Raw genomic sequence first — 25,018 nt, 5'->3', positions numbered from 1 at the left:
ACCACATAGTTGTGACCTTTGAAAACGGAGTCGGAAATAATCCAAGCTCCTGCTTAATAGCTTTTTAGAGCTTTAGATTATTCAATTGCACGAGTGCTGTTTCTATTCTGCACTGGAGGCAACGTATACTATGATCATGAATAGTCATTACCAAAAAAAAAGTATTTCAAATGACATCTAAAGAAGCTGTAGGAACTCCTTTACTGCTGTGGAAAATACAATTCAAAATGTCTTAGCGTGCCTCAAAGTGGAACCATCCTGTAGGGCAGCCTTTTTAAATCCAGCAGCGGCCATTTTTCTATCCTCCTCATTTGAGTAATGATGATTTGGGGTTAGAACATAAGTGCACCTCAAGAAACCTGGGGGACCTGTGACCTGTACTTGTGTCCTGATGTGGTCCCTCGGGGCCCCGTGGAGGAGAGGGGCCACAATAATCGGCTGGACCCCACTGAGTGTGAGCATAGCCACGGTACACCAGGGTCAAAGAGAAGGACAGGCAGAACTAGTGGTCCACGGGGCAAAGGGGAACATGCAGGGGGGAGAGTGCCAAGGCTCTCGTGGTGTTTTTAAGGTCATGCTAATTGCCATGGATGTACAGCAGGGTTTCAGTTCGCTATAGTTCTGCTGAGGAGGAGGAGGCGGCAGTGGCAGAGGATGGGGGTTGAGGAGGTGGTGGTACAGGTGTGGACCTTTAATTAAATACCACTGCAAAGGTTAATGCACAGAACCAAGAACTCCAGTCTCCGTTAAGTGGAGGACATTTAAACACAGCCAAGAATATGCCCACCACTGGGAGTGTGTGTGTGTGTGTGTGTGTGCGTGCGTGGGTGCGTGCGTGCGTGTGTGCGCATGTGAGGAGGAGGTGCAGAAGGAGGTGAAAATTTCAAAAGGGGGTGAAATTCAATCCATTTTCCTTTGGATTTTCCATTTTTCCATTTTCCAGGAATCCCAGTATCTCTGATATTGAAATATAATGAAACCTGACAGTATTCGCACAGAAATAGACCCGAACTCAATCCAATGCAGCAGAAATTTACAGTGCGGCGAAATTAAAAAACTATTTAGACTGCAGTTTGCATGCTCTCTGCAGTGTCATCAGCTAATTTCATCCTCTGTTAAGTGTGAACTCTGGCATCTGCAAGATTCTCACAAAATATATTAGAAAGCTATATTAAGAGGTATTGTCGCCCCATGAATAACCTTAAACACTTTGCATGTTTGTGTGTGTGTGTATTAGGGGGTGTGCATGTGTGTGACCCTTGGTAATTAGTACCATCTGCCATATTAGAACACCTCTGGAGAGACAGGTGATCTTCACAAAGACAAAGATGGAAAATTTGACATGCATCTCCCTGCAACACTGATGATGGTGGATAAACACACATAAACTGAGAAATCAGCCAAATAAGAGGCAATGTTAAGTATGCTGAAGAGAAAAGATGCAAAAATACACAGGTGCATCTCCCAAGGTGTTGGATTTCCTTAAAAAAATACAACTTTTTAAGAAAGATATCCCACCTTGTTGCAATTTTGGCTAGAAATCCGCTGCAGAATTAAAAACACTAATTCACGGACGTGGCTGCACACATTTCACCAGGGAAGTGCAGACTAGAAAAAGAGCTCAGGGACCATTTCAGCATAACAAAGATATTCACAAAGCCAAAGAATACACAGAGCCCAAATCCACCAATTCAAATATGTCCTCCTGAGAGGGAGAACACCCTTTCATCTCCCATCTCAAATTAGACAAAACACACATCTTATTGTCTTGGTACAATAACACTGAGCCTGTACAAAAATTGTCTCTGCAAAAAAAAAAAAATTCCACATGAAGCGCTCATCATGGTGTTTAATTTGTGCCGTGTGCGAGCCACCGTGCATGATGAACTGTGATGATCCCGTGGAGAGTGGCCAAGCGGTGGGTTTTGGTTACTCTAAACCTACCCAAACATGCTATTAGGGCCTTCACTCAAAGCACTAATTGGGTATTCATGTGGTGTTTTGTTTGTTTATCACTGTGTTACTTCTGCAAGTCTTGGTTCAACACATCTCATTTTCATCCTCGACATGAAAGCCGGAGACAGTGGAATTTCTGCACTGTGTTTATTGCCACGGAGCATAATCTCAGTTAACACAAGCCGGTCCCGGTCCTCTTTTGCTCTGAATTACCACCCGCAGTGGTTTTGTTGTCCCCCCCACCACCACCACCGTTCCCCCTCCATGTTTTGTTAAATAATTCATTCTGCCTTTAAAATTCACTCACAACATATATATCTGGTTGCATGCAGAGGCACCAGAATATGCTCAGAGTCTCTTATGTAATGAGTAGGTGGCACTGGCCAGCTTCATGCATGTGGTCTTCAATGGAGCCGGATTTTCTTGTGTTTTTTTGAAGAATATGAATACAGTGACATGAATTATGATTCCCATGTGTCCCCTTGAGCCACTCTGGACAGCCTGCATCACTGGCTCACTTTCTGATCCACACAACATAAAACAATGCCTACTTTTCTAACCAGAAACCAAGTGCAACCCTGGCATCCTACGTTTTCTTCCCAATTTCTATAATGACAAAGTTACTTCTGCCAAACTCTTGCTCCTTCTCTTTCCCTACTGTTCCTCTTTTTTCTCCTCACCACAGCCATGTTTCTCCACTGTTTCCAGGGTTTTGAGTTTGGGGTATGTCTAAGCAGCTGCCTGGCTGGGAGCTGAATCTGGCCTCTTTCAGACTCACAGCTTGCCTCTATACTCCTCCTCCTCCTCCACCTCCTCCTTCTTTGCCTCCTCCTCCTCCGCCTCCTACTTCTCCTCAGCTTCCATGTTGTGGCAGCCACAAGAGGCTTTTGGGAGAGGGCCAATCCCAGCAACAACCATTGCCACCATTTTCCCAACCACTGAGTATGATGTCCATCTTACTTTACGTCCATGTCAAATAGTGACCTCTAATGCAGCTCTAAGAATGGAAGCTTTTTGTATTCAGTTTTGACTGGCAAAGCTGCAGCTCTTGAAAATACTAGATATCATCAGTGCAGCAGAAAAAAAACTCCTGTTAAGACAGTTTGTAATTGGACAATGAAGAGAAATATATAACCCTGTATGTAATATTTTACTACAGTCTATCCATGTAAAAAATATATATTACAACATACTGCATCTGTACAACAGAATGGACACCATAAAAAAAACAAATACACTTTCTATAGGAAATGATAATGGGGCTGATTAAAAGTGGGCTGATAAACCAGAAATCATAAGTCAGTAACAAGTGTGTCCACAGTTTGCGCTGCTTTTTTCCACACATCTGAGGTGCAGATGTTGTCAATGCTGGCTTGACTCATTCTTCTTACAGATTTGGAAAAGTTGGTGGACATTTTGGGGGACAGGATCGCATTGTTGGACACATTCATCCAGATCAGGTTAAATCAGTTTCTCAGATGATAAATGGTGGAGTTGTGGATCTTCAAGTGCCTGACATTTGAATAAAGCTGCATTTGTTTGGTATTGGTCACACTTTCTGATCATTGTACTTTAAAGCCACGTCTGATGAAGATGTGGATTAACTTGGTGGTTGAACAGCTAAAACCTTTTTCTGCACGGTTGGATAAAAAAAACAACAACAATAAAAATACAATTTTAAAAAAAAGCTTATTCTCTAAGTCAGAAAGGAGGACCATTTGCATGCTGTGTTTATATTTTTGTTCTTTTCACTAATGTAGCATTGTGATTATCATTTTCAGGTAATGGGAGCGAGGCCTGAGTCTACATTTAGGTGCGGCTCTCAAACTATCACGATAATTTTTGTTTTCTGTAATTGTTTTTATTAAACAAAAAACTATCAGTGGTAAAAATAGTTGTAAACCACAACACAATTCATGTTGACTGAACACCAAATAACATTCAGTGTAATCTTCTACAGAGCTATTGTCTCTTGTTTAGTCTTCAGCAGAAATAAACCCATGTCAGCTAAAGTTATAAACAACAGCTAATAGACTGTTTTTACTTCAGTTATTGATCCCTGATGGAAAAATTGCATGACCATTTATTATTGTTGAAAATACAGAAATAAATCCTTTTCAGATACGGACAACTTCATCTTAACTAGATGTTAATATAAGAGGTTGGTCTCATGCCATAGTAATAAATGAATAATTACAGAGCGCTGTCAGATTAATGTCTCCTTTAATGCTTGCACACGGTCAGATATTCTAGTACAGGCAGCTGAATTTGCTCTTTAACAACTTTGAATAACAATATTGATGCAAATGTGTTATTGGACTCACTGTGTTCAACACAATCAATAATTAAGGCTTCAACAGAAATTAAATATGTTTTAAAATCCTTTTCTGACACTGCTCGTAAGAACAGAAATCCGTCTTCTTCCTTGCTTTGATGACATTTTTAACTCCCTGACGTTCTCTCTCTGCTTCAGCTACGTCTCACACACTAAGTGCCAAATACTGCATGCAGCTTTTCCTGTAAATTTTCTGCATGTCTGACTAAAAGCCATAAGTAAACATGAATGCGCAACTTACCCACAGTGTCTGAATGAGAAATAAGTCATCTTTTTAACAGATAAACAGCTGAAAAGGACCATACTTAGATTGTTCTTGGCAAAAGCTTTGTTTCACGGCAGTTCCAGATCTGTGCCTCTGAGCAGAAAAAGAACAGCTTTTAAAATGAGGAGGGAAAGATGTCTTGAACTCATTCATTTTCACTCACTTAGTCACCTTTCTTCATAGCGACAATTCTTATTTCTGATACCTGCTTGAAAATTACTATCATGACTTATTACCTGTTAGATTTTTTTCCCTAGAATTTAATTTGCTGTATGCATGCACACTTGTGAGCTGCACTGAACAGCAGGACCACACAGATGTGCTGCACGGTGTAGTGAGGAGGAGGAGGAGGAGGAGGAGGAGGAACACTCTATATGATCTCACTTATGTCACAAAAGATGCTAAAACGAGAAAAAAAATCTTGTCACTGATAAGTGTGAAAGCACTGTGTTTTATTACATCTAAAAGGAACTAGGGGAGCCTTTTAATGGTTACACGCTCATCTCCTCTCCACACTAATTCCAACTGCTGTTTCCTCCCAATTAACAGAGTTTGTGGTGCTTCTCGTCGTTTCCTCCCCTGATGGATGAACTTAGTTCTCCAAAGAAACTCGGCTAGTTTGCGATGGAGGCACTCAAACATCCATAAAAGTATATCTAATGTGGCAGAAAGACCCACTCTGAATCTCCAAACTTATGGACTCACTTTGAGGCATGTTCGTGTTGAATTCGTGAGGGCTTTAACGCTGTCAAAGCGCTGTTGTGCACCCTTTTTGTGACCGTGCATATCTGCAGACTTTCCTGGGGGACTTGATCAGAGTTCATAGACAAACTGGGCATGATAAACGTGGTTGAGCTGCTCCTAACAACAGGGACACACACCAAACATGTGGATAAACCATTACATCTATCTGTAAATGACACATCTGCATGCTTGCTGCTGTATTTATTGATTGTATATATGTGTAGTTGCTTGAATCTTCAGCAAAACATTTGCATCAGACTTAGAAATGCTGTTTGCACGTCTCAAACAGAGACTGATCAACTAAAACATGAAGTCCAGATTGACAATATTGTACCTCATTCCTCCTTTTTAAACCATTTCAAGCCCTCAGGAACCCCCAGATTCACAGCACTACAGCTGTTTCTGTGAGGCTTCAGAGCTCAGGCCTCAGGGATGGAGGTTGGGATTGGGCCAAAGTGTCTGTGGTCACCTTAGCTCCTCCCGGCTGCCCACATTGTTTATACATGCAGACTGAAGAAGCAACATTCAGATGCTGCTCCGGCACTGGCACCCTGGGCAGAATGGCATAATTAAATGAACTGACTAAAAGGGATGCAATGAATATCCCAACACAGTGTCAGGTCAGCCTTGCTCACAAATTAAAGCCAGGAGCCAAAGAGGGTAAACACTAATTTATCTGAAGTGGGAAAGCAGAACAATGCATTCAGGGCTCGGCCTGTGTTTCATTGTCTGATTGATGATACTTATTCTTGTGTGCTTTGGAATGACTTGTGTCGATTTGTTTTCTGTGAGAAATTAGTACACCTCTGACGTCTTTGTTTCAACCTGGACTCAAGATCTGCCATGTTTCGTGATATTTTTGACAGAAAATATCAGATATTTCAGAGGAATTTCCACACGGATGTGGTTAAATCAGAAGACAGGTGCAGCAGGACATGGAGAAATAAACAGTTAGGAAGGAAAGAAACAGAAAAACAATGTAAGAACTTACACACAAGAGCTTGATCCCAGAAGCTGTGGTGACAGTCCAGTGACAGAAGCTGGGAATAAAGTGCCTCTGAAAGGTTTGCAACATAGATGAAAATAAGAATTTTATTTATTATATTTAATCTGTTTCTCCTCCTCACACATTCCTCCGGTTTACATGAATATAAATACATACAGTTTTTTGTTTTGTGCTACTTTCTATATACTTTGTTGCACCTACTCTGTCTCATTTGTAAATGTTAGTTCGACTACAGCAGTAAAAGAAAAACGATGGGAGGATGCAGAATTTCCTTCTCATGTGCGTGGCAAGCTATACATGAACAAATATAAATACAGCAAGCACAATTTACAACACAAACGACACCTGCATACTCTCCTCACAGCTGCAAACGCACACAAACACAAACAAATGCACCTGAGGAGCATGTGGTGCTGAAACTGGAGGCTAATTAAGTAACAGACAACAGCATGCAGGGCGGCATATCCTAAGAAATCTATCACCAACTGCATCACAACAGCAGCAACGTATAGAAGCTCTATGAGCCACTTGTTGTCATCACAACATTCAAAACAACAACAACAACAAAAACACAGCATTAGCTTTATATTTACTCCCACTAAGGGACTTAACCCTAAAGGCATCTGTGTAGACATGGCACAGGAAGAATTATAAAGGAGTTATGATCATTCTTTCAATTTATGCTTTTGTGAATATCCAGCTGTTTCCAGCTTCTTTGGAAATGTGCCTTTATTTTGCAAAAACAAGCACTCCTTCACAATAAGACTCATTATTTTCTACTTGGGAGAGATTTCTCAATGTGAACAGCACACATGGACACCTAAAGTAAGTAGATGGTGCAGATTCAATGCAATTTGAAGTTTATAGCAAATTGTCTGTTGATATTTTTGTCTGAATAAAAGTGTAGCTGAACCAACCAATTACCACAAAAATGACATTTCTATTCCTTTATTGGGGCAAATAGTGGTTTGTTTTCTGATATAGTACTAATATTTGAATTTTGATGTTCTAAATAAAACTTCGACATCTTTCAAGCATTACCATAATTATCACATCATGAGAAATAAGCTCCTCATTGACCCTAAAAATGCCATCCACTGGCTATTAATTGAGCATAGAGAAGTAGGCTGTAGCTGAGAGGGACGAAGACAGAAACAAGAAGCAAAGCAGAATGTGACACATCACAAACTGGTCGCCTGACTAATTTTTCCTGCTATCTGAAGAGTTCCTAAATTCAATTCAGTCTAATTAATTCACTTCATTAAATCAAATATGGTCAAGTCAATAGGAAGGGGTTTGCATGAAAAATGTGATTAGCTTGCAAATGACACCCCGATTCTTGACACCATGCCAGGTGTACACTTCAGTCTCACAGAAGCCGTGGCCGGATAAAATGACCCAACACTACATGTTCTGGAGCCTGATTGATAATGACCCCTTCTGTGGGTAAACTGCTCCTCCATCTGTAGCTGCAATTTATGGGGAGGAAGGGTTGGTAGCTTCAGACAATAGCAGCACAACCTGTTCTAAAACACTCTCTCTGGGCTCTACAAGAAAATAAATTTGCGTCATGGACTGAGTGTTGGCTATGCATTATGATGTAAATGCTCCTGTGTGCAGTCGCTTCAAAACAACAGGTAAACTGTCCATTTCCAGCACTTTTACAGTGATTCTGAAAGCATCTGCATTAGAAATGCTTCGGAGTGCTCAGGTTAAGAACCACTTGAAGCTCCTCTGGATTACCATCTATTGTTAAGGCAGTGATTCCTTATGCTCAGCTTGGGCCTATAGTTCTGTGGGAAGGTGTAGAAATGCGAGTTGCTATTGCACATCTCCATTCTAGACTTGTGAACCCCCATACTGTAAGTGTCCTATTAACAGTTCCTCTAGGAGATGGGCAAGATTGACTCTCAAAGGCTTTTCCTTTGTGTAACTAATGTATGGCACCATTGTTGGCTTAGCTAGAAGCTACCAAAGCAATCAGAACAATCAAGCATTCACATGAAATTAGGAAGTAGGAAGGGAAAGAAAGAAAAGATTTGATAAAAAAAAATAAATAAACACACTATTCTCATCACAATCAAAAGCACAAATTCAATCAGACGGGATGTGGGAAATAATGAAAGGATTTTAAACATGCATAGTTCTGAGCAGAAGATTGTTGTTTATAATGTTAAACTGAAGAGGCTCGTAACAACTCTATTGTGCATCAGGCATGCCTCTTATTGGTGAACAGAGCCCCTGCATGTCAAGCAGAGGTGGGGCACTGTCCCTAGAGTCCACTATCACAGCAGGTTAACCTGGCACTGCTTTTCTAAGGACTGATTGCCAGGCCCCCCGCAGCTTGAGGTAAACCGACAATTTTCCATCAGCAGGGAATGTGGCTTTATTAGTAAAAGCAGGGGGGATGGTGGGAGGAAAGAGAGAAAAGTGAAATCAAGTTCACACAGTGGCTGCATTTGTTATGTAGGAGGGCAATAAAGTGAGACCCTAATGCTGAATTTGATTATGGTATCAGTGTCTAAGGTTCTACGTTTATTTCACAAAAGACACATACATGCAACATACCTTTAACTAAAATCAAATAACTGTGAGTCAGGTTTAAAAAAAACAAACTGGCATTATGGCAGCCCCTCGAACACACACTTCATGGAAATTTTTGGACAAATTTTGCAAATAAGCCCTGGGGCATCTTTCAAAGTGGTCAGACAAGCCTGTATCTAAAGACTGGGTTTAATGTCGAGCAGGATTTCATCTTGCAAAGACTTTCTGACAGGTGGGAAAACATTCACCTGATAAAAACTGCAGCTCTTGTATCAGAGATGAGACAGACTCTGCACAGCAAAATCAATATCATCCCCAGGCTGCATGTGTTACTGAGAAAAGGGCCATATCTGCCCGAGACATTACATTTCTAAACAAAACACAGGTAAATCTACAAACAAACTCGGTGCCATGAAGCTACCTCTGGGTTGTTGTTTTTTTATTATTAAAAAAAGAACAACTTAGAGGGCAAACAAGCAGTGCCTTATGGTTTTCAAGGTCTCCATTTGTTTTTCCGTGTTCCACTGTCAGGTGCAGAGAGAGGAGAGAGCAGTGGAGAGAATGGAGAGCCGTAGAGGGTTAAAAGGCCATGGCTGGGATTATAGCACAAGTAGGGACCCCATACTGTGGCTTGACATGCCTACCAGCTTACAGTGCATTTTCCTCTGACAATGCAGGGTCACACACTGTCAGAAAGCATGAAATGTTTTCACACATATGTTGAAAGACAAGTGAAAAGCTCAGTGTTGAAGAGTGTCCCTCTCGAAAAGGTTATCTGGTCAAATTATGCTTTTTTTTTTTTTTTTTAATAACAAAGCCGTCTTTCAAAGTCAGAATCAAATTGTGGAAAGGGGCATTTTTAATCACTGTGTGCCCATGAAGTTTAACCTTAAAGGACAGTTGACTATTTTCTGGGGAATCTTCAACTCAGAGTGCATGACTATCTTTAGTTTGGAAAAAAAAGTAAAATGTCAAAAGCCCAATCATCTACCAAACAACAATCATGTAGCATTCAGTTTGGAACCTTTGAAATTATTCTGCAAGAAAACGTGCTTTTACTCTCCCTTCTCTGTGACTGAGAGGCCTCCGTGCACGAGGACGTGGCGAGGGCTCGGTGGTAGTTGCTAATCAGCATGGGAGCGAGCTAATCCTGCCACCAATGAACTCATCTGTCTGTCCACTCCACCCTTCAGACATGTGCTAACATGCCATAATAGTCATAATTCTACTGCTGCCCTGGGCTCTGCCACCTCAGCCACCTGATTAAAGCCCAGGTCCCAAAGGTATCTGTGTTAAAGCTTTAGCAACTCCGCTCTTAGCTTCACACCGCCCCGTCTATGGCCTCTCCATTAAATATGGCATATCTAAGGCAGTGAAGGAGGTGTGTGTGTGTGTGTGTGTGTGTGTGTGTGTGTGTGGGTGTGTGTGTGTGTGTGTGTGTGTGTGTGTGTGTGTGTGTGTGTGAGTGTGTGTGTGTGTGTGTGAGTGTGTGGGGTGTGAGGGAGGGGACATGGGCTGCTATTCAGTCCAAGCTTTCTGTGCATCTGACAAAAACAAGAATGCTTCTCAGTGTGTCATCTACATCACTCCCTGATGCAGCACAGGATTGTCTTTCATCAACAGCCAGGGATGACACTTTCCAAATATTTAATACATGGGGGGATTTCTCATTCAATCCAAGTGTGTTTAAACTGAAATAAGAAAAAAAAAAATAATAAAAATAAAACGCCCCTCGACTAAAATCTTTTTTTTTTTTTTTTTTTTTTTTTTAACAAGCAGTCGTGAAAATATCATGTCATGAATGCCACTCTTTTCATGTGATTCCCAATCCTCCTGCTTCACCGTAAGCGGCTGTCAACAGTGTGTCTGATTTGTTTCTCAAGTGTTGGTGGGACAGGGGCTCCCGCATGGCACTCCTGGGCCGGGGTGGTGGTGGTGGTGGTGGTGGTGTGAGGGTTGGGGGTCCGGAGGGCCTCAGCTTCCTCCGGCTCGGGAGACTCTTGGTGGGAAGTAAACGTAGCCAACACTCCTGGAACGGCGTGCCATACACCCATCAACACCTGCTTTGCAGGTGAGTGGAGGAAAACAGCAGACAGGAGGGAATGTCAGTCTGCGGTGTTGAAGAGAGGAGTGTGTGAGAGTGTGTGAGGCATTTTTTGGAGTCATGTTTATATTCATGTTTTGCAAGACAAATATGGATCCTTCAAAATATATATATATATATATATATATATATATATATATATATATATATATATATATATATATATATATATATATATATATATATATATATATATATATATATATATGCGTAAACCTGACACGGAGAGGAGTAAAAGCACACTGACAAACATGTGGTGCCTTGACACCTTCATCACTTGTGCACACACATGCAGACAACACACTACTATCCATCAGTGAAATGCCACTTATTGCTAGTTACTGGCTTTTTGTTTGAAAATAAAGATGATTTCTACTGATCTTATATTCCTGCAAAACAACCGAAGAAACAGAAACAAATATCAGTTGGGCATGGGTTTTGTAGAACTTTTGATTCCCCCTTCAGGCAATGAGAGTAATTACAGACAAACACCACCTGCACATGCTTATGTCATGTCCCTCTGAACACTAGGTTTCTTTTTCGTCAGGAGCTTCAGAAACTTCCATGCTTTTTCCACCAAACTTGGTGTAGACAACTCCATGTCTGACACTACTCCCTACTTCAGCTCCAGTGAACCACTTACTGCAGGTTAGCATAAAATGTATCGCTACCAGTGTGTCACCAAGAAAAGAAAATGTCATCACAGATACCAGACTTAAACCTGTGCTATAACATCCAAGAATGGAGAAATAATTAAGCAGGAGTAGAGAATTTTCACAAAATATTCATTTCTAATGTAACTTTTGTGTAATGTTTTATTGCTTGTGTTAAGAAATTGCCTATTAAATGAAAGAAATGTCAAAGAACCCAAACTACTAACTTCACACTTGGGTATTATCACTATAAAGAACTTTAGAATCTTTCATCAATGAAATGTTTTGGTTCCTACTTGATTTAGCTGATTGTGGATTGACTTTAGATCCAAGAGGCATTGAGAAGAAGGAAGAACATTGTATAGAATAAAGAAATTATTTTGCAGGAGTAAAGAAATTCAACAAAATGAAGCATTCTAATTTCTAACGGTAGTTTCTGTGTTATACCTCATACCTATTAAGTGGAAAAAAGGCCAGAGAACCCAAACTACTAACGTCATACTTGGGTATCATCAATACAAAGAGCTTTATATTATTTCAGCAACAAAATATATCATTTTTTCTTGGTTTCGTTCACACTGATTAGCTTTAGATTTGAGAGCAAAGTGGCACTGAGCAGAAGGAATAACATTCTGCAAGAATAAAGAAATCATTTCTAATGTGACTGTGTGGTGCATTATTACTTGTGTACAAAAAAGTGCCAATTAAATGAAAAACCTGTCAAGCAAGAAGCCAAACTCCTTCATTCATACCAGGGTATTATTGATACAAACAGCTTTAGGATCTTTCATCAGCAAAATATATTGTTTTGCTCTTGATTTAGTTCACTTGGAACCACAGAAAGAGGAATAACATTGTACAAAAATAAAGAAATCTTGTTGCAACAGCACAGTAATTCAACAAAAGGAGGCATTCTCATTTCTAGTGAGACTTTCTTTGCTATAATATAGCTTGTGTATGAACAAATGCTTATTAGATGGAAGAAATGCCAGAGAACCCAAACTCCTAACTTCACAAACGGATAACACAGCCATAACCTCTTAGATTACTGTCAATTAAATCAATTCTGTCGATGAGAAACACACAGAAACACCCACAATCTAATGAGACTGGAGCAGACTGGACATTGACATGTCAAGTGCTAACTGACTGCCCGTCAATACACTCACTGACCAGAAAAGTCTCTTACTGTCAGGGGACGACGAGGTACAAGAGAGAGAAGAGAAAAGGAGGTGGAAGTCAATCAAATTAGCTCCTTCCAGCTCACTAAACTCAAGAACCAGAGGTAAGCAAACCACAGCCTCTTCTGAGAGAACTGACAATGTCTACGGGGTGCAATCTGAGTGGAAACCCCGCTGAGAAAGGCTAGCACTGATAAACCTGGAGGAAGCTGTCATACTTCTTCACAGTTCTGATAAGAAAAAAAATACTCAGGAATATATCAACAGATACAATCAATAGCCCATATCGCCGTGGTGACCAAATGGTGGTTTTGATGGAAATGCAAAGAAAAGAAAAGAAAAAGTTGAGGAGTGCTGATTTGCATGTGACAAAGCCTACACCAATGTGTTATTTGTTTGTCTCCTCTGGTGAATGGAACCCTCTGGAGACAAGCAGACGGTGAAAATGCTGTTAAGATCAGAGTGATAATGACTTACCGAATAAGAGTCTGCATCGTGGGGACCGCAACCGGTTTGATCCCTGTCCTCTTTCATTTCTGTCTCATTAGATAAACCTGTGGAAGTCAGACAGCCTCTTACCACCGATGTGTTTTAAGACATTAAGCATTCAACACAGTCATGTCACAACACATCAGAAATTAAATCATCTCAAAGTGAAAGGGAAGAATTTACTGAAAAACCATCTTCAGTGCTTTCCTTTAGATTAAGCTCATGTCAAGGGGGTTGTCTTGTCAGATTTGAAGGAGAAAAAAAATCAATAAAGTCTGAAAAGATGAGAAAACATACCAGGCGACAGAAGGTTGGAAGGCTAGTGCGTGTGCAGGGGGAGTGGTAGGGGGGATATTCAACTCATCCCTGTGTCATATCATATAAATCCATTTGAATATGAGCACTGACTTTTGTTTTCTGATCGCTCTTGAATTGAGTGACAGCCGAGGGGGGTGCGAACACCGTGCTCACACCTAGGGTTCACTGGCATGAATTGTTTTCCAAAAAAAAGCAGCAGCCCTTCAGAAAACTTTTCTAATGTGTCACAGCGAATGTTCAAACACAGAGATCAACCGCTGGAGCTGATTTGTAGTGACTTACAGATTACATGTTTATGTCATGATAAGGTTCCATCGGTGACCTGTCAGTTTTGCTGTCGCTGTCAAAGGAAACTTGAGTAACAAAAATCCTGAATTTGCCCATTTAAAGGGCTATCAGTGCTGTCTTTTTAAATAAAGAGAACCGAGTAACATCTCATAAATGATCATGTTAGGCTGCTCACTATAATCCTGTTTTCACACAGGACAGGATGAGGTAACTTCATGTCAGAATGTGGCCCTTTTTTCTGTCTTACAAGATTTTTTAGACACAAAATTTAAGCCTAAAACAGCACTTTGTAATGTAGCACTGAGTGTCAGTTTAGCCCCTTGTGCTTGAACTTGACTCTGAGGTGGGCCTGACGTTTCAGCAACATCCACGGTGGTCTTAATGATGCTCATGATAGACTTTTTCCAGCATGAGTTGAAAATATTAAATGCAAGAAATGGCCACGAGGTATGTTCCATTACTAGCCGGCATTCCTATAAAGCAGAAAACACACACACCACCCAGTCACCTTTTCTCCACAGAGTCCCCCAGGGCACAGCTCTGGTCTGTTTGAAGATCAAAGGAGCTGAGGTGAAACAGCATGTTTACAGGTGTGAGGAAATTGAAAATTTCCTTGGCCTAGCGTGGTTTGAATTGTGGAGGAAGTTCATGTGTGTGTGTGTGTGCGTGTGTGTGTGTGTGTGTGTGCATTGGGAGTGTTGGGGCCATCATGACTGCAATGCCAACCTGACACACCATCCACGTACTGTGTGTGTAAATCTGTGCAAAAACAGCGACAAAAAAAGAACGAACAGCGGAATATTATCCACCATTTGTCCGGCTGGTTTTGTGTTCTGCTTGCGGGATAATTGCTCTTTGATGGTACACCTGCTCCTGTCTTCAAGAGCTTTGGCTGCAGCAGAAAGGAGTTACCTGAAAATGTCTCATACTAACAGCACATTACCTATTGTGGCAAATAAACAGAATTGGCAAGGTGCTGTACAGCAGCCATATTGAGAACCTCGCTGCAAAAGCAACAGCAGGGGAGGATGCTGAGTTTGTGAGGGATTAGTGGAATTCTAACACTTTTTGGGGGGAGACCACAACAATGAGCACACCTCAGTCTAGCTCGAGTATGTCATTTACTCTGCACCTCTCCACTTTGTGTTTCTCTGTGTGCATGAGAGGACCAGCCATGCCAAGCTTTCTGCATGAAAGGGAGAGTGTTTAGCTTCTGAGGCTATTTGTGCTTCTGACTCTGTAGTGTTTGTGTCCGATGGGAGGTGCCTGCGCCAGCTTCCTTAAAGGAGTAGGGGGTTTTGTTTGTTTCTCCACCGTGCCAGGAGAAGTGACAGCCATTCCGGCTCTTTCACAGAAACACATTCATCTGTGTGAGAAAGGCGGCCGCTGAACTCAGATGAAAGGCCATGGGAGCAGCGTTGCACAGGAAAGGCAGACTGTACATCGACTTCAGTACAAGCACAACATAAGCCATGTCACAGACAGACAGAGGGAGAGAGATTCAGAGAGAGGAATGAAAAAAGAGAGAGAGACTGAAATACAGGCAGAAAACTGGAGAAAGAAAGAAAGAAAGATTATATTCATTTTTGTAGGACTACAAACAAACAGCAAATATTGAATATAAAGACTGTTCTTCCTACACAACATTATACTGATTCTGTTTATGAGCTGCTTATGATAATAAGGTTAACTGCACAGATCTACATAATGAGCTGAGGGAGACAGTGAGAGAAGGCCTTGTCACAAACAGCTCCCTCCTGATTGCATTTAAAACACTATATCAAAATAAAAGCAGCAATCATTACATTTAAATATAACACAACTTTCATTCACATCATTCCATAATAATCTACATTTTCTTTGAGATTTGTGTGGGAGCTAAATCAGTTAATTAAAGTGCACTGTGATTAGAAAAAAAACTATTAAATTATTTATTTTTGTTTGTTTTGTTGCGTTGTTTGACTTTTGCTCATTGTGGAGTATTTTAATGAAATATTATGTGATATTTACAACCCGCATTAAAATCACCCTGTAGGTAAGAACGGCCAGTGTTTGAAGTGACACTTGTGTGACTAAAAATAACACAGACTCGTTCATTTCATTACAGCAGCTCCAGTTCAATTAAAGGATGTGGCGTTTGTTTCTAAAGTTTTCTTTCAAAACACGGTCACGACTAAACTCCTAATAGTGTCTCTGTTATTTCTGCTGGAAGGGGGAAAAGGGCCCATTTGGGAAGTATCACATTGTGAAATGAATTTAGCTGAAAAGATACGAATTTAGGGTGTATAGAAACGGCAAATATTTCCTTTAAACCATGACTTAAATGCAAGAATTTACAGATTTTAAAATGAAGCAGCTATTCGGAGAAAACAAAGGCCTGGAAGTCGATTTGACATAGTCTAGAACTTCTACTTTAACTGCAATTTAATTAGTTTAAATAGGCGCAAAGTGAGTTTAGGAGAAAACAGATAACACCTATTGTACAAGATTTATGTCGTAATTTAATAAACATTTCATATATATATATATATATATATATATATATATATATATATATATATATATATATGAATTTGTTGTTGATTTGCAAAGAATTCGTTTACAAACTTGTGCGTTTTCTTTGTAAAAACTAAATAAATAATAGAACAATCACAGCGCGCTGTTACATGATGCTGTAAGGTCCCTTATTTATTTACTTATTCATTTGCTGCAGCTACACCTGCTCTGTATAATTACACCAAATCTGTACATCACTTACATTTTACAACAATTCTCTTTCATTATTTAAATAGTGAGCTACGCAACAGCCCACTCAGCTCACCTATTGTCGCCCAACGCTGCGCATCATTACACACTTTATAATATGCGTAATGACGTCTCATATCTCCAAGTAAATCAGGTCAATTTTACTTAATTTGATGTGGCTGCCTAATCAGCATACAGTAAAATAGCACAGGTGTATCTCCCTGACGTATGCAGGCTTCATTCTAAAAAATACAGCCCAAAACAAAACAAACAAAACGTTTGACTGATTCAATTAACAAACAAAAAACAAACAAAACTGCCATATTAGGTGAATTGCTAACGACGGAGAGTCATAATTAAAGGCCTGTCGGTGCTTTAGCTTTATTTTTCCAACACTTAAACGTTATAATGAGAGATATTTATGCAAAAACACATACGTATTAAAAAAGACGCACCATCATACATTATTTTCCCGCATTTCACTAAAGCAAGTACACAATTAGTGCATGTTGTGTGTTTGTGCTTATGTGATAACGATGGAGAGACAGGGAGGGAGGGACAGAGAGAGGATGGGTGACACAGAGGGAGAAGATAAATTCACCTGAAATGAAAAATGACTGACACTTCTGACATATCGCTGCGGTTGCAAACCAACAACTCAGGACGCGCAAACACGCACACGCGCGCTCCAAAGGGCATCACTTGGAGTCGCTGACTTAATTTAATTCCCAGGAGGCCTTAGGGTGCTATCCGCATTTGCCTCGTCCTCTGACTGAAACTTCAACCCAACCCCAATTAACACAGGAACTAATATAGCTCACATCACATCGTGCGCTGAAACTGCAGCGGAGCTCAACGTTGTACCCAAATATCGACACGCTGCCTCCTGTCAACCGGTGTTCATCATACATGTGTCCCCTAAACAAGGTCTGAGACCACCTCCTCATCTTCCGCCTCCACCTCTCCACACTAACGCTCATATTTTTCGTCTGATATAATAAAAATATTGTGCGCAATTACGCACCCAGTTTGTGGTTAAACAAATATATTTATCATATATGCTGCTCCTGCTGCTCACGCCTTCATAAATTGTTAAAAATTGTCTCTCCAAGCAGCTTTCTTCATGAAACACCTGTTGGATTCCTTTAAGTGAATCAACTGGCCGTAAATTCTGACAAGGCAAGGAAACGCAACCATTCAGAGCCAAAAGTGGCTGAAAATTCAACATCTATTATTAAGTCAAAATGAAATTTGTTTTTCTTTCTTTTGCAAATAAAAACAGTGATGAACCCTCTCTTTACTTCCTGCATCCTAAAAGCAATAAACTCCACCTTTCCTGCAACACTTTCACGACTAAACTCATCATACGACCTTAAAGAACTGAACTTTGACCCCAGTCCAAATGTTGCTCCATCACTGGTGCGCTGCAGGCCCCAAGTGAGGCAGGTTGAACGAGTGCTCTTAAAGTATATTATCCTTTACAGTACAGCCAACAATGTACAAAGAGCAGTGAGAAGAAAAGAAAGAAGCAGAAAAAACTGCTTCCTTCTCTGCGGATCAATATCAGCACAGCAGGAGCCGAACAGGAACCGACATGGACACACTGTGTGGAGCTGACCTTTCCCACTCCCCTCAGGTCATACCTTCCTCAGCCGAGGAGGTCACCGGGCCAGCCAACTCAAGGCGCCATTACGAGGTGATTTCAAGTGCTAAATATTCTGCATATAAACCCATTATTTCCCTCGTCCCACCAGCCATTACACGATTTCCTCCAAAATAAGAGCTTGTACTGGCAGATATATGGAGATGTGAGGCGCACCGTGCATGGGAAAGGAGCCTGAAAGCATTTTAAAGAGGCATCAAAAATATTTTATTAGGTTCTAATAGATTTTAGTTGATATAGTTAGCTGGTTGTAATCAGCATAGCTTCCACGGAGATCCCCAACAACATTCTTTTTTTATATTTACTACACATGAGTCAAGTAATGCTTGTATAATGTTGCAGCCCTGGAAGACAGAGTGCCACTTGCTGCTGCTGCGGCCTTATAACAAGTCCCTCTACGTGTTTGTTGTGCTCAACATCCATGAAGCACGACGCATGGAACAATAATGACAGCGACTTATCCGCACGCAAGCATGCGCAATTAGCAGAAGCCAGCAAAACAGCAACAGCAGCTGACAAACACTCACTTCCCTATTTAATCCATATGCAACCTTGTTTTTTTTTTTTATATTTATTTATGTTTACGGCCTGTAGTTGGACAGGGATGCTTTTGCCTGTTTGCCTTCAAAGAGCCTCACATCCGTGCGCAAGACAATAATCTGTCATTATCTTTAATCACAGCACCGCAAACCGTCACATTCAAACACGCCCGGAGCGCCTTTTTTTCCCTTTCTTTAAAGCCAATCTAAATTAATAACAATAAGACGGAGGGAGCATATGGTCATCTCCCAGAACAGGTTCCAAACTGGAGCAAGATGCTGCTCTTCTAGACGGTGAAGGACCATAAGCCGAGTCAAGCTCAAGTTCACGGCTGTTCCTGCACTAAACTCCTGTGCAGTGAAGTGTCCGTGTGTGTGTGTGTGTGTGTGTGTGTGTGTGTGTGTGTGTGTGTGTGTGTGTGTGTGTGTGTGTGTGTGTGTGTGTGTAGGGGGGAGGGGTTTCCATTTAACAGCCTGTGTTTTCAAATAAACTCTGACATGGTTAAAATGTAAAGTGACAAGATGTGGATGTATGGAAGAGAGAAGATTTACAGTTTTCCAGCCCACAAGCACGTGTGTGCAAGAGTGATGCATTATTAGCATTTTTATTTTTATTTGCTTGAGTTTTACTTATTTATTAAAAATGTCAACTTTTAAACTGATTATTTTTACTAGTTGGAATTTAAGCAGTCTTGTTTTAGGCACAGTTTGTCCCCAGGAGTGTTTAAATTGTGTCCGCACACTTAAAATTCCCCAAAGCTCCTTGTTTATTTCAGCACCACAGCAGCCATGTTGTTTAGGGCCTATAAGCAGGCTTTGAGGTTAAAAAACACCACATTGTTGTTTAGCCCAAACACAAGAACTGGGAGTATTTGAGAGAATATTTGGTGACCATGTTAAATGTCTGACACCATAAATTTCTCAAAGAATCCCTGATTAATTCCAAAAACACACAAAACCGCCCAGCAAGATGCAACTCCCTAAAACCTGCACCGAGCCAACGCAGAAAAAGGATGAAAAAGCAAAAGAATATTTAGCACTTGCAACACCTTTTATTATATTTGTATGCAGTAAAATTCTTATCACAATAAGGAAGAAAACACCTCTTAAAACTTTGAACAAAAGCACAGAACGAAACAACTGCCCATGTTTAGCTCGTAATTGTACATATTTATAGGTAAAGAAACATTCTTTATAAATACTGTTTCATCTGTAGCAAGTAAATACCATAATTTAATTACAAATGGATAAATATGGCAGTTGATATTTACAAAAGGAAGGGTGTAGTTACAGAAAAATCCAACGGCACAACGTTTATTGTCCTCACAATCTTCCAGATAGTATTTCACAATTCAAACTTGCAAAGCACAAAACATCACAAGTTAAGCCCAGCAAACTAAAATATACATTCACAAGCATAATATTGTGGTCTGTTTGAGTTAAATGTTAACTTTGGCACTCTTTCCAGTTTATAGATGTTTAGTATAGTACAATCAATTTGCCTTAGGATCACAATATTCAACATTATAGTACAATTTTTTATCGTAATATGTGCACTAAAAGTCCAGTTAGAGAAATAGCTACCATTGAAGGAACATCTATACACCAAAGACTGACAAACTATCACAACCAATGGGAAAGTGGGTTTTTTTAGTAAGTATTTACAATATGAAATACACCTCGGATATTATACATATTTTTCCTCTGTTGGTAATCCTCATCTTCCCTGGTGACTCGGAAAAATAATAAAATTAGAAAATAAACAAATGCTTGTGTGCCTCCCGCGTGCACGTGTCCCAAATCTCCTGCTGAATGGCCTCAGTGCTGTGAAATGAGTGTGTGTTGCTTCATTTTCAGCTTTAAGTCCTACACATACCATTCACTGAAATTGGAGGACAGGCCACTGTGGCTGGTGGTGTTGTGCACAGCTGAGGCTGGGGACAGGGTGGTGTTGCTCTGGGTCTCCGTGGTGGGAGACACCAGGCCTGGAGGCGTGGAGGATTCATAACCAGAGCTGGCTGCTGGTGATGAGTCTGATGCTGGTGGGGAGGCTTCATGGACCTGGGAATTAAAAAAAAAAAAACAGACACAAAATGTCTTTAGAATGTGGTTTAAAGCTGAGCGTAAAATGTGGATTTTGATGGGAATAAATGCTGCAAAAATCAGTGTGTGAGCAACAGAATAAACACAAACGACACACACATTTCCTGCAACGAGCCATTTACCTTCATGTGTTTTCGTAGAGAGCTGGGATGTGTGTAGGACTTGTCACACATTTTGCAGAGATATGGCTTGTCAGACGTGTGGACGTGCATGTGTTTCTTTCGGTCGCTGCTGTTTGCAAACCTTCTGTCGCAGCCCTCAAACTCACACTGGAACGGTTTCTCTCCTGCAGGAAGAAATAGTAATAATTAAAAAAAAACAAAACAAAAAAAAAAAAAACAAGAAACACCGTCAGATTTTTTTCTAACGCCTCAGGCTGAGTGTGTAACAAGCAGGGATTGTGTAGATCGCTCACATCCAATTGTAAAAGTTGAGTGCAGACTACCTCCTATACATGTGCTCTCTAAAATAAAATGGAAAACAACTCGTAGCATAAACTCAATTGGGATATGCAAAAGTTGCAAAAATCCCCCCTTTAAAATATGGGATGGGGGGAGCTGCTGCATCTTATTTAGCCTAAATAATGCGCATAGTGATTTGGAGAGGGGGGTGGGAGAAGCAGGCGACAAGGCCGTCCTGAGCAGGCCCCTATACAGAAGGCATACCATTTGCTGGGGAGACAATAAAAATCTAATTAGCACCTGAGCAATTTCATGGCACGGCACCATAATGTATTTCCCAAGAAAATAAGTCCAAATGTGAAATGCTGGTAATGGCCCTGTCTGGCACCTTGGCTCGTATCAAAAGGGGCGCACAGGAAAAACAAAAGGCATTCCTCACACTGCTACTGCTGCTGGGACTCAATCCACACACAACTCCTAAAACAAACATTAAGCACGAATCGATCCGGAGCGAAATATTTTTTTAATAAGGCCAAAGTAGCGGGAAAAATCTATACGTGTGTGGCTGAAGGGGAAGAGATGTGAGCTGTAAACGCGCTGATATGATTCACTACGCTGCTCTACGACGCACGCAACACGCTCCCACTGTCCCCTTTGACCCATTTCTAAAGTTTACTCCAAACAATAAAACGCGCACAGGCTTGGTTACATTTCTGTTTTACGCGTTCGGATTTTTCCCCCCAGCAGAGAGAATTGTTGAAATTCTGCCGTGCCATGAAAGAAACGAATTCTCCCGTCATCCTAAACGCATTTCCTCTCCCTCCTGGACGGGCTCCCTAAATCTGCTTTAACTGTTTCTAGAATACTATCTGCTTTAGCAGCCTAAAATACCCGCTGGTAATTAGATCTCGATGTGTGTTTGTCTTGGCACGACACATATTTTACAACAACGGAATAAACGCGCATGCACGCTCAGTGACAACAATTACATCAGTCTTGCTATTTAAAATAAATCACTACAAAATAAACTAGTAAATGTACGGTGGGGTTAAGAATTTACCTGTGTGCGTTCTCTTGTGGATCTTCAAGTTTTCCGACCGTGCGAACACCTTTCCGCAGCCGGGGAAGGGGCATGGAAAAGGCTTCTCTCCAGTGTGCACCCGAATGTGGTTCACCAGTTTGTATTTTGCCTTGAACGGCTTGCTCTCCCGGGAGCAGTCCTCCCAGAAGCAGATGTGGTTGGTCTGCTCCGGTCCACCGACGTGCTCTACCGAGACGTGCGTTACCAACTCGTGCATGGTGCTAAAAGTTTTGTTGCAGCACTTCTTGGGGTTGCTGAGCTGCTCGGGGTCGATCCACTTGCAGATGAGCTCCTGCTTGATGCACTGCTGCCTCATGTAGCGGAAAAAGGCACCGGGGTGGTGGTGGGCTGCCATGTTCATCCCCATGTTCATATTCATCGAGCCGTACTGGTTGTGCAGCTGCGCGGCAGAGTACGGGTCGGTCCTCGGGCTGGAAACCTGGTGATACTGCTCGGAGCGTCCGAAAACTTCTCCGGGTAGTCCGAGCCTCATTTGGCCATTCAGGACGTTCGGGGATCCGTGGGAGCCGTGCTGGTCGTGGATCCCGGGGAACAAAATGTGGCCTTGAGTGTCTGTGTGGGAGTGATGAAGGGATCCCGCCGTGGGGCCAAAAATAGTATGTTGGCTGCTCGCCGGAGAGGATTCTCCGAAGCCGCGACTACGAAAGAGAAAGTCCCTGGTGGAGTTGAAAGGAGAGCTTGCATACGACGTGACATGGGCGGCGTGAGCCCCTAAAGCCGCAGCGGGGTAGCCGGGCGCCTGGGTGGTGAAGGCAGAGCTCTGTCCCGGAGAGAGATCATGGTTGAGCTTAAACGCACCCATGTGTGCCGAGTCTACAAAGCTATTTTGTGCCAAACTCAAGTCTCTCTCCTGCATCTCGCTGGCCGAGTGATGCCTGGCAAATGAGCCCACTCCCAGTCCGGGGAACTGGTGACCAGCATCCAGTAACATTATTTCAGAAAAGCGGGTGTTTGTTCTCGTTTAAACCAGCAGAGCTCAAAGCTACACAGCGGATAAGTTAAAGGAGAAAAAAAAAATCAAATCTTGATGCTGGCACGCAACGATTCAACTTCCAGCCTTGGAAACACCATATCAGGCGTGATTCAAAGCAGCTCCGCTCATGAGTTAAAAAAAAAAAAAAAAAAAAGAAAGAAAGAAAGAAAAAAGGAAAATAAAAACAAGAAAAAAAGGCTCGGTTTATCGAGCAACGAATTTACTTCTAGTTTACTCGCGCGAGTGAGAAAAAAAATCCAAATGTGACGAAATGAAGAGTTTCCTTGTGTCCTCTCCTCCTGACAGCTAAAACGCGTTAAAATACACTCAGAGAATTAAATAATTATCTTACTAGGTGTCTCCTGCGCGCACAGAAGGAGAGCATCTCAAAAAACGCCGTTCCAATTGGGCATGTATTTATTTCTCTGGCTCGCCTGTGTTTATCGCGGAGGGTCCCTGTTTCTCCGTGGACTGGCTCTACCTCCTCTTCCGCCCCCTTTAACTGGAGCCCGTTCATTCGTTCCTCGCCGTCTCATTGGCCACAGCGCCTCATCAATCCCAGGTGCCCCTCCAATAGCAGGTAGCGCTTTGGCGACTTAATAGCGCAACGCCATTTTCCACTAATAATTACCGCCTACTTTTAGGCAGAAGATTTGGGGGGGGGGGGGGGGGGTGCTGGCGAGAAGGATCACGAACAAGAGAGAGGAGAGAACGGTTCTGTTGTTTATATTCTGTAGGTGCGAAGTGGTAGTGTGGATAAAGGAGGAGAACGTGGATTAGGAAGACAAATAATAGGAAAGTAGAAAGTTAATGGAAATGAGGAAACTGGTCATTTATCTGGATGTGTATATTGCGCAAAAACTCGTGCGTAACTTGATATTTTCAAAGTAAAACATGGTTACTGTGGTGGCATTAGTGGAATTAGAGCTGAAAATTGACACCGTGTTGTGTTCCAAAATATAAGGTTTGTATGAATGTATGACTGCAGAGAAGTAAACGATAAAAATGAGGCTATTTTAAGACTATTTATGGTATATAATCAGTCATATATATATATATATATATATATATATATATATATATATATATATATATATATATATATATATATATATATATATATATATATATATATATATATATATACATACACTCAATTTTTATTTGATTCTTTCTTCAAGGTGTAGTTTTGACTTTGAGCCACCTAATTCTTCCCAGCTGAGGAAGCATGTGTGCCTCCATATGGAGTCCAGTGGTTTTTCACTGGTTCTACAACCACAACTGGGCATGTAGTGGTGCTCTGCTTCCCCCACTCCCAACCGCCACCGCCTGTTGTTGGTTCTTTAATGCGTCTATATGCTGCTAGTTGTGCTTCCTCGGTGGTTCACACCAATTAAGTTACATGTTATGGTGGTGAACTGTGCTAAGATCCAAGTTAACCCTTAGTGACCTGTGAGGTCGAGGCTGCCCTGAACTCTCAGTAATGGAGCTTCAGCTGTAAACTAGGGTGCTTCTCTTTTTATCTGATTGTGAATTAGGGTGGGTTTTTTTTGTCATTATAACGCTGCTGCTGTATTTTTTCCACTGTTAACCATAAAATCCTCCTCAT

At 41.3% G+C, this 25,018-nt stretch overlaps 1 protein-coding gene and 1 long non-coding RNA gene across 3 annotated transcripts in view; both read right to left on the bottom strand.

Moving 5' to 3' along the window:
- LOC129350005 (uncharacterized) overlaps positions 1–25,018 on the bottom strand; it is a 74,343-nt gene that overhangs the window by 46,238 nt on the left and 3,087 nt on the right. For both annotated transcript variants that reach the window (XR_008603194.1, XR_008603195.1), the window contains exon 2: positions 13,266–13,342. This is a non-coding gene — a long non-coding RNA (uncharacterized LOC129350005). The remainder of the gene's footprint in view (positions 1–13,265; positions 13,343–25,018) is intronic.
- Positions 19,863–23,897, bottom strand: zic2a (zic family member 2 (odd-paired homolog, Drosophila), a). The gene is made up of 3 exons (XM_023276645.3): positions 22,395–23,897; positions 21,056–21,219; positions 19,863–20,891 (listed from the first exon to the last, which is right to left on the bottom strand). Exons 1-3 carry the CDS (start codon positions 23,365–23,367, stop codon positions 20,697–20,699), a joined length of 1,332 nt encoding a protein of 443 aa, XP_023132413.1. The 5' UTR covers positions 23,368–23,897; the 3' UTR covers positions 19,863–20,696.

This window comes from Amphiprion ocellaris, chromosome 11 (assembly GCF_022539595.1).
Source record: "Amphiprion ocellaris isolate individual 3 ecotype Okinawa chromosome 11, ASM2253959v1, whole genome shotgun sequence".
NCBI classification, from domain to species: Eukaryota; Metazoa; Chordata; class Actinopteri; family Pomacentridae; genus Amphiprion; species Amphiprion ocellaris.
Note: the sequence above shows the minus strand (reverse complement) of the source record. Positions and strands in the feature narration are given on the sequence as shown.

Excerpts from the sequence above, each read along its gene's own strand:
- zic2a (XM_023276645.3), bottom strand. The coding sequence starts at position 23,367 with ATGTTACTGGATGCTGGTCACCAGTTCCCCGGACTGGGAGTGGGCTCA. Across the intron at positions 21,220-22,394 it reads CCACAAGAGAACGCACACAG|GAGAGAAACCGTTCCAGTGT; the intron begins GTAAATTCTTAA and ends TTCTTCCTGCAG. Across the intron at positions 20,892-21,055 it reads CTCTACGAAAACACATGAAG|GTCCATGAAGCCTCCCCACC; the intron begins GTAAATGGCTCG and ends TTTAATTCCCAG.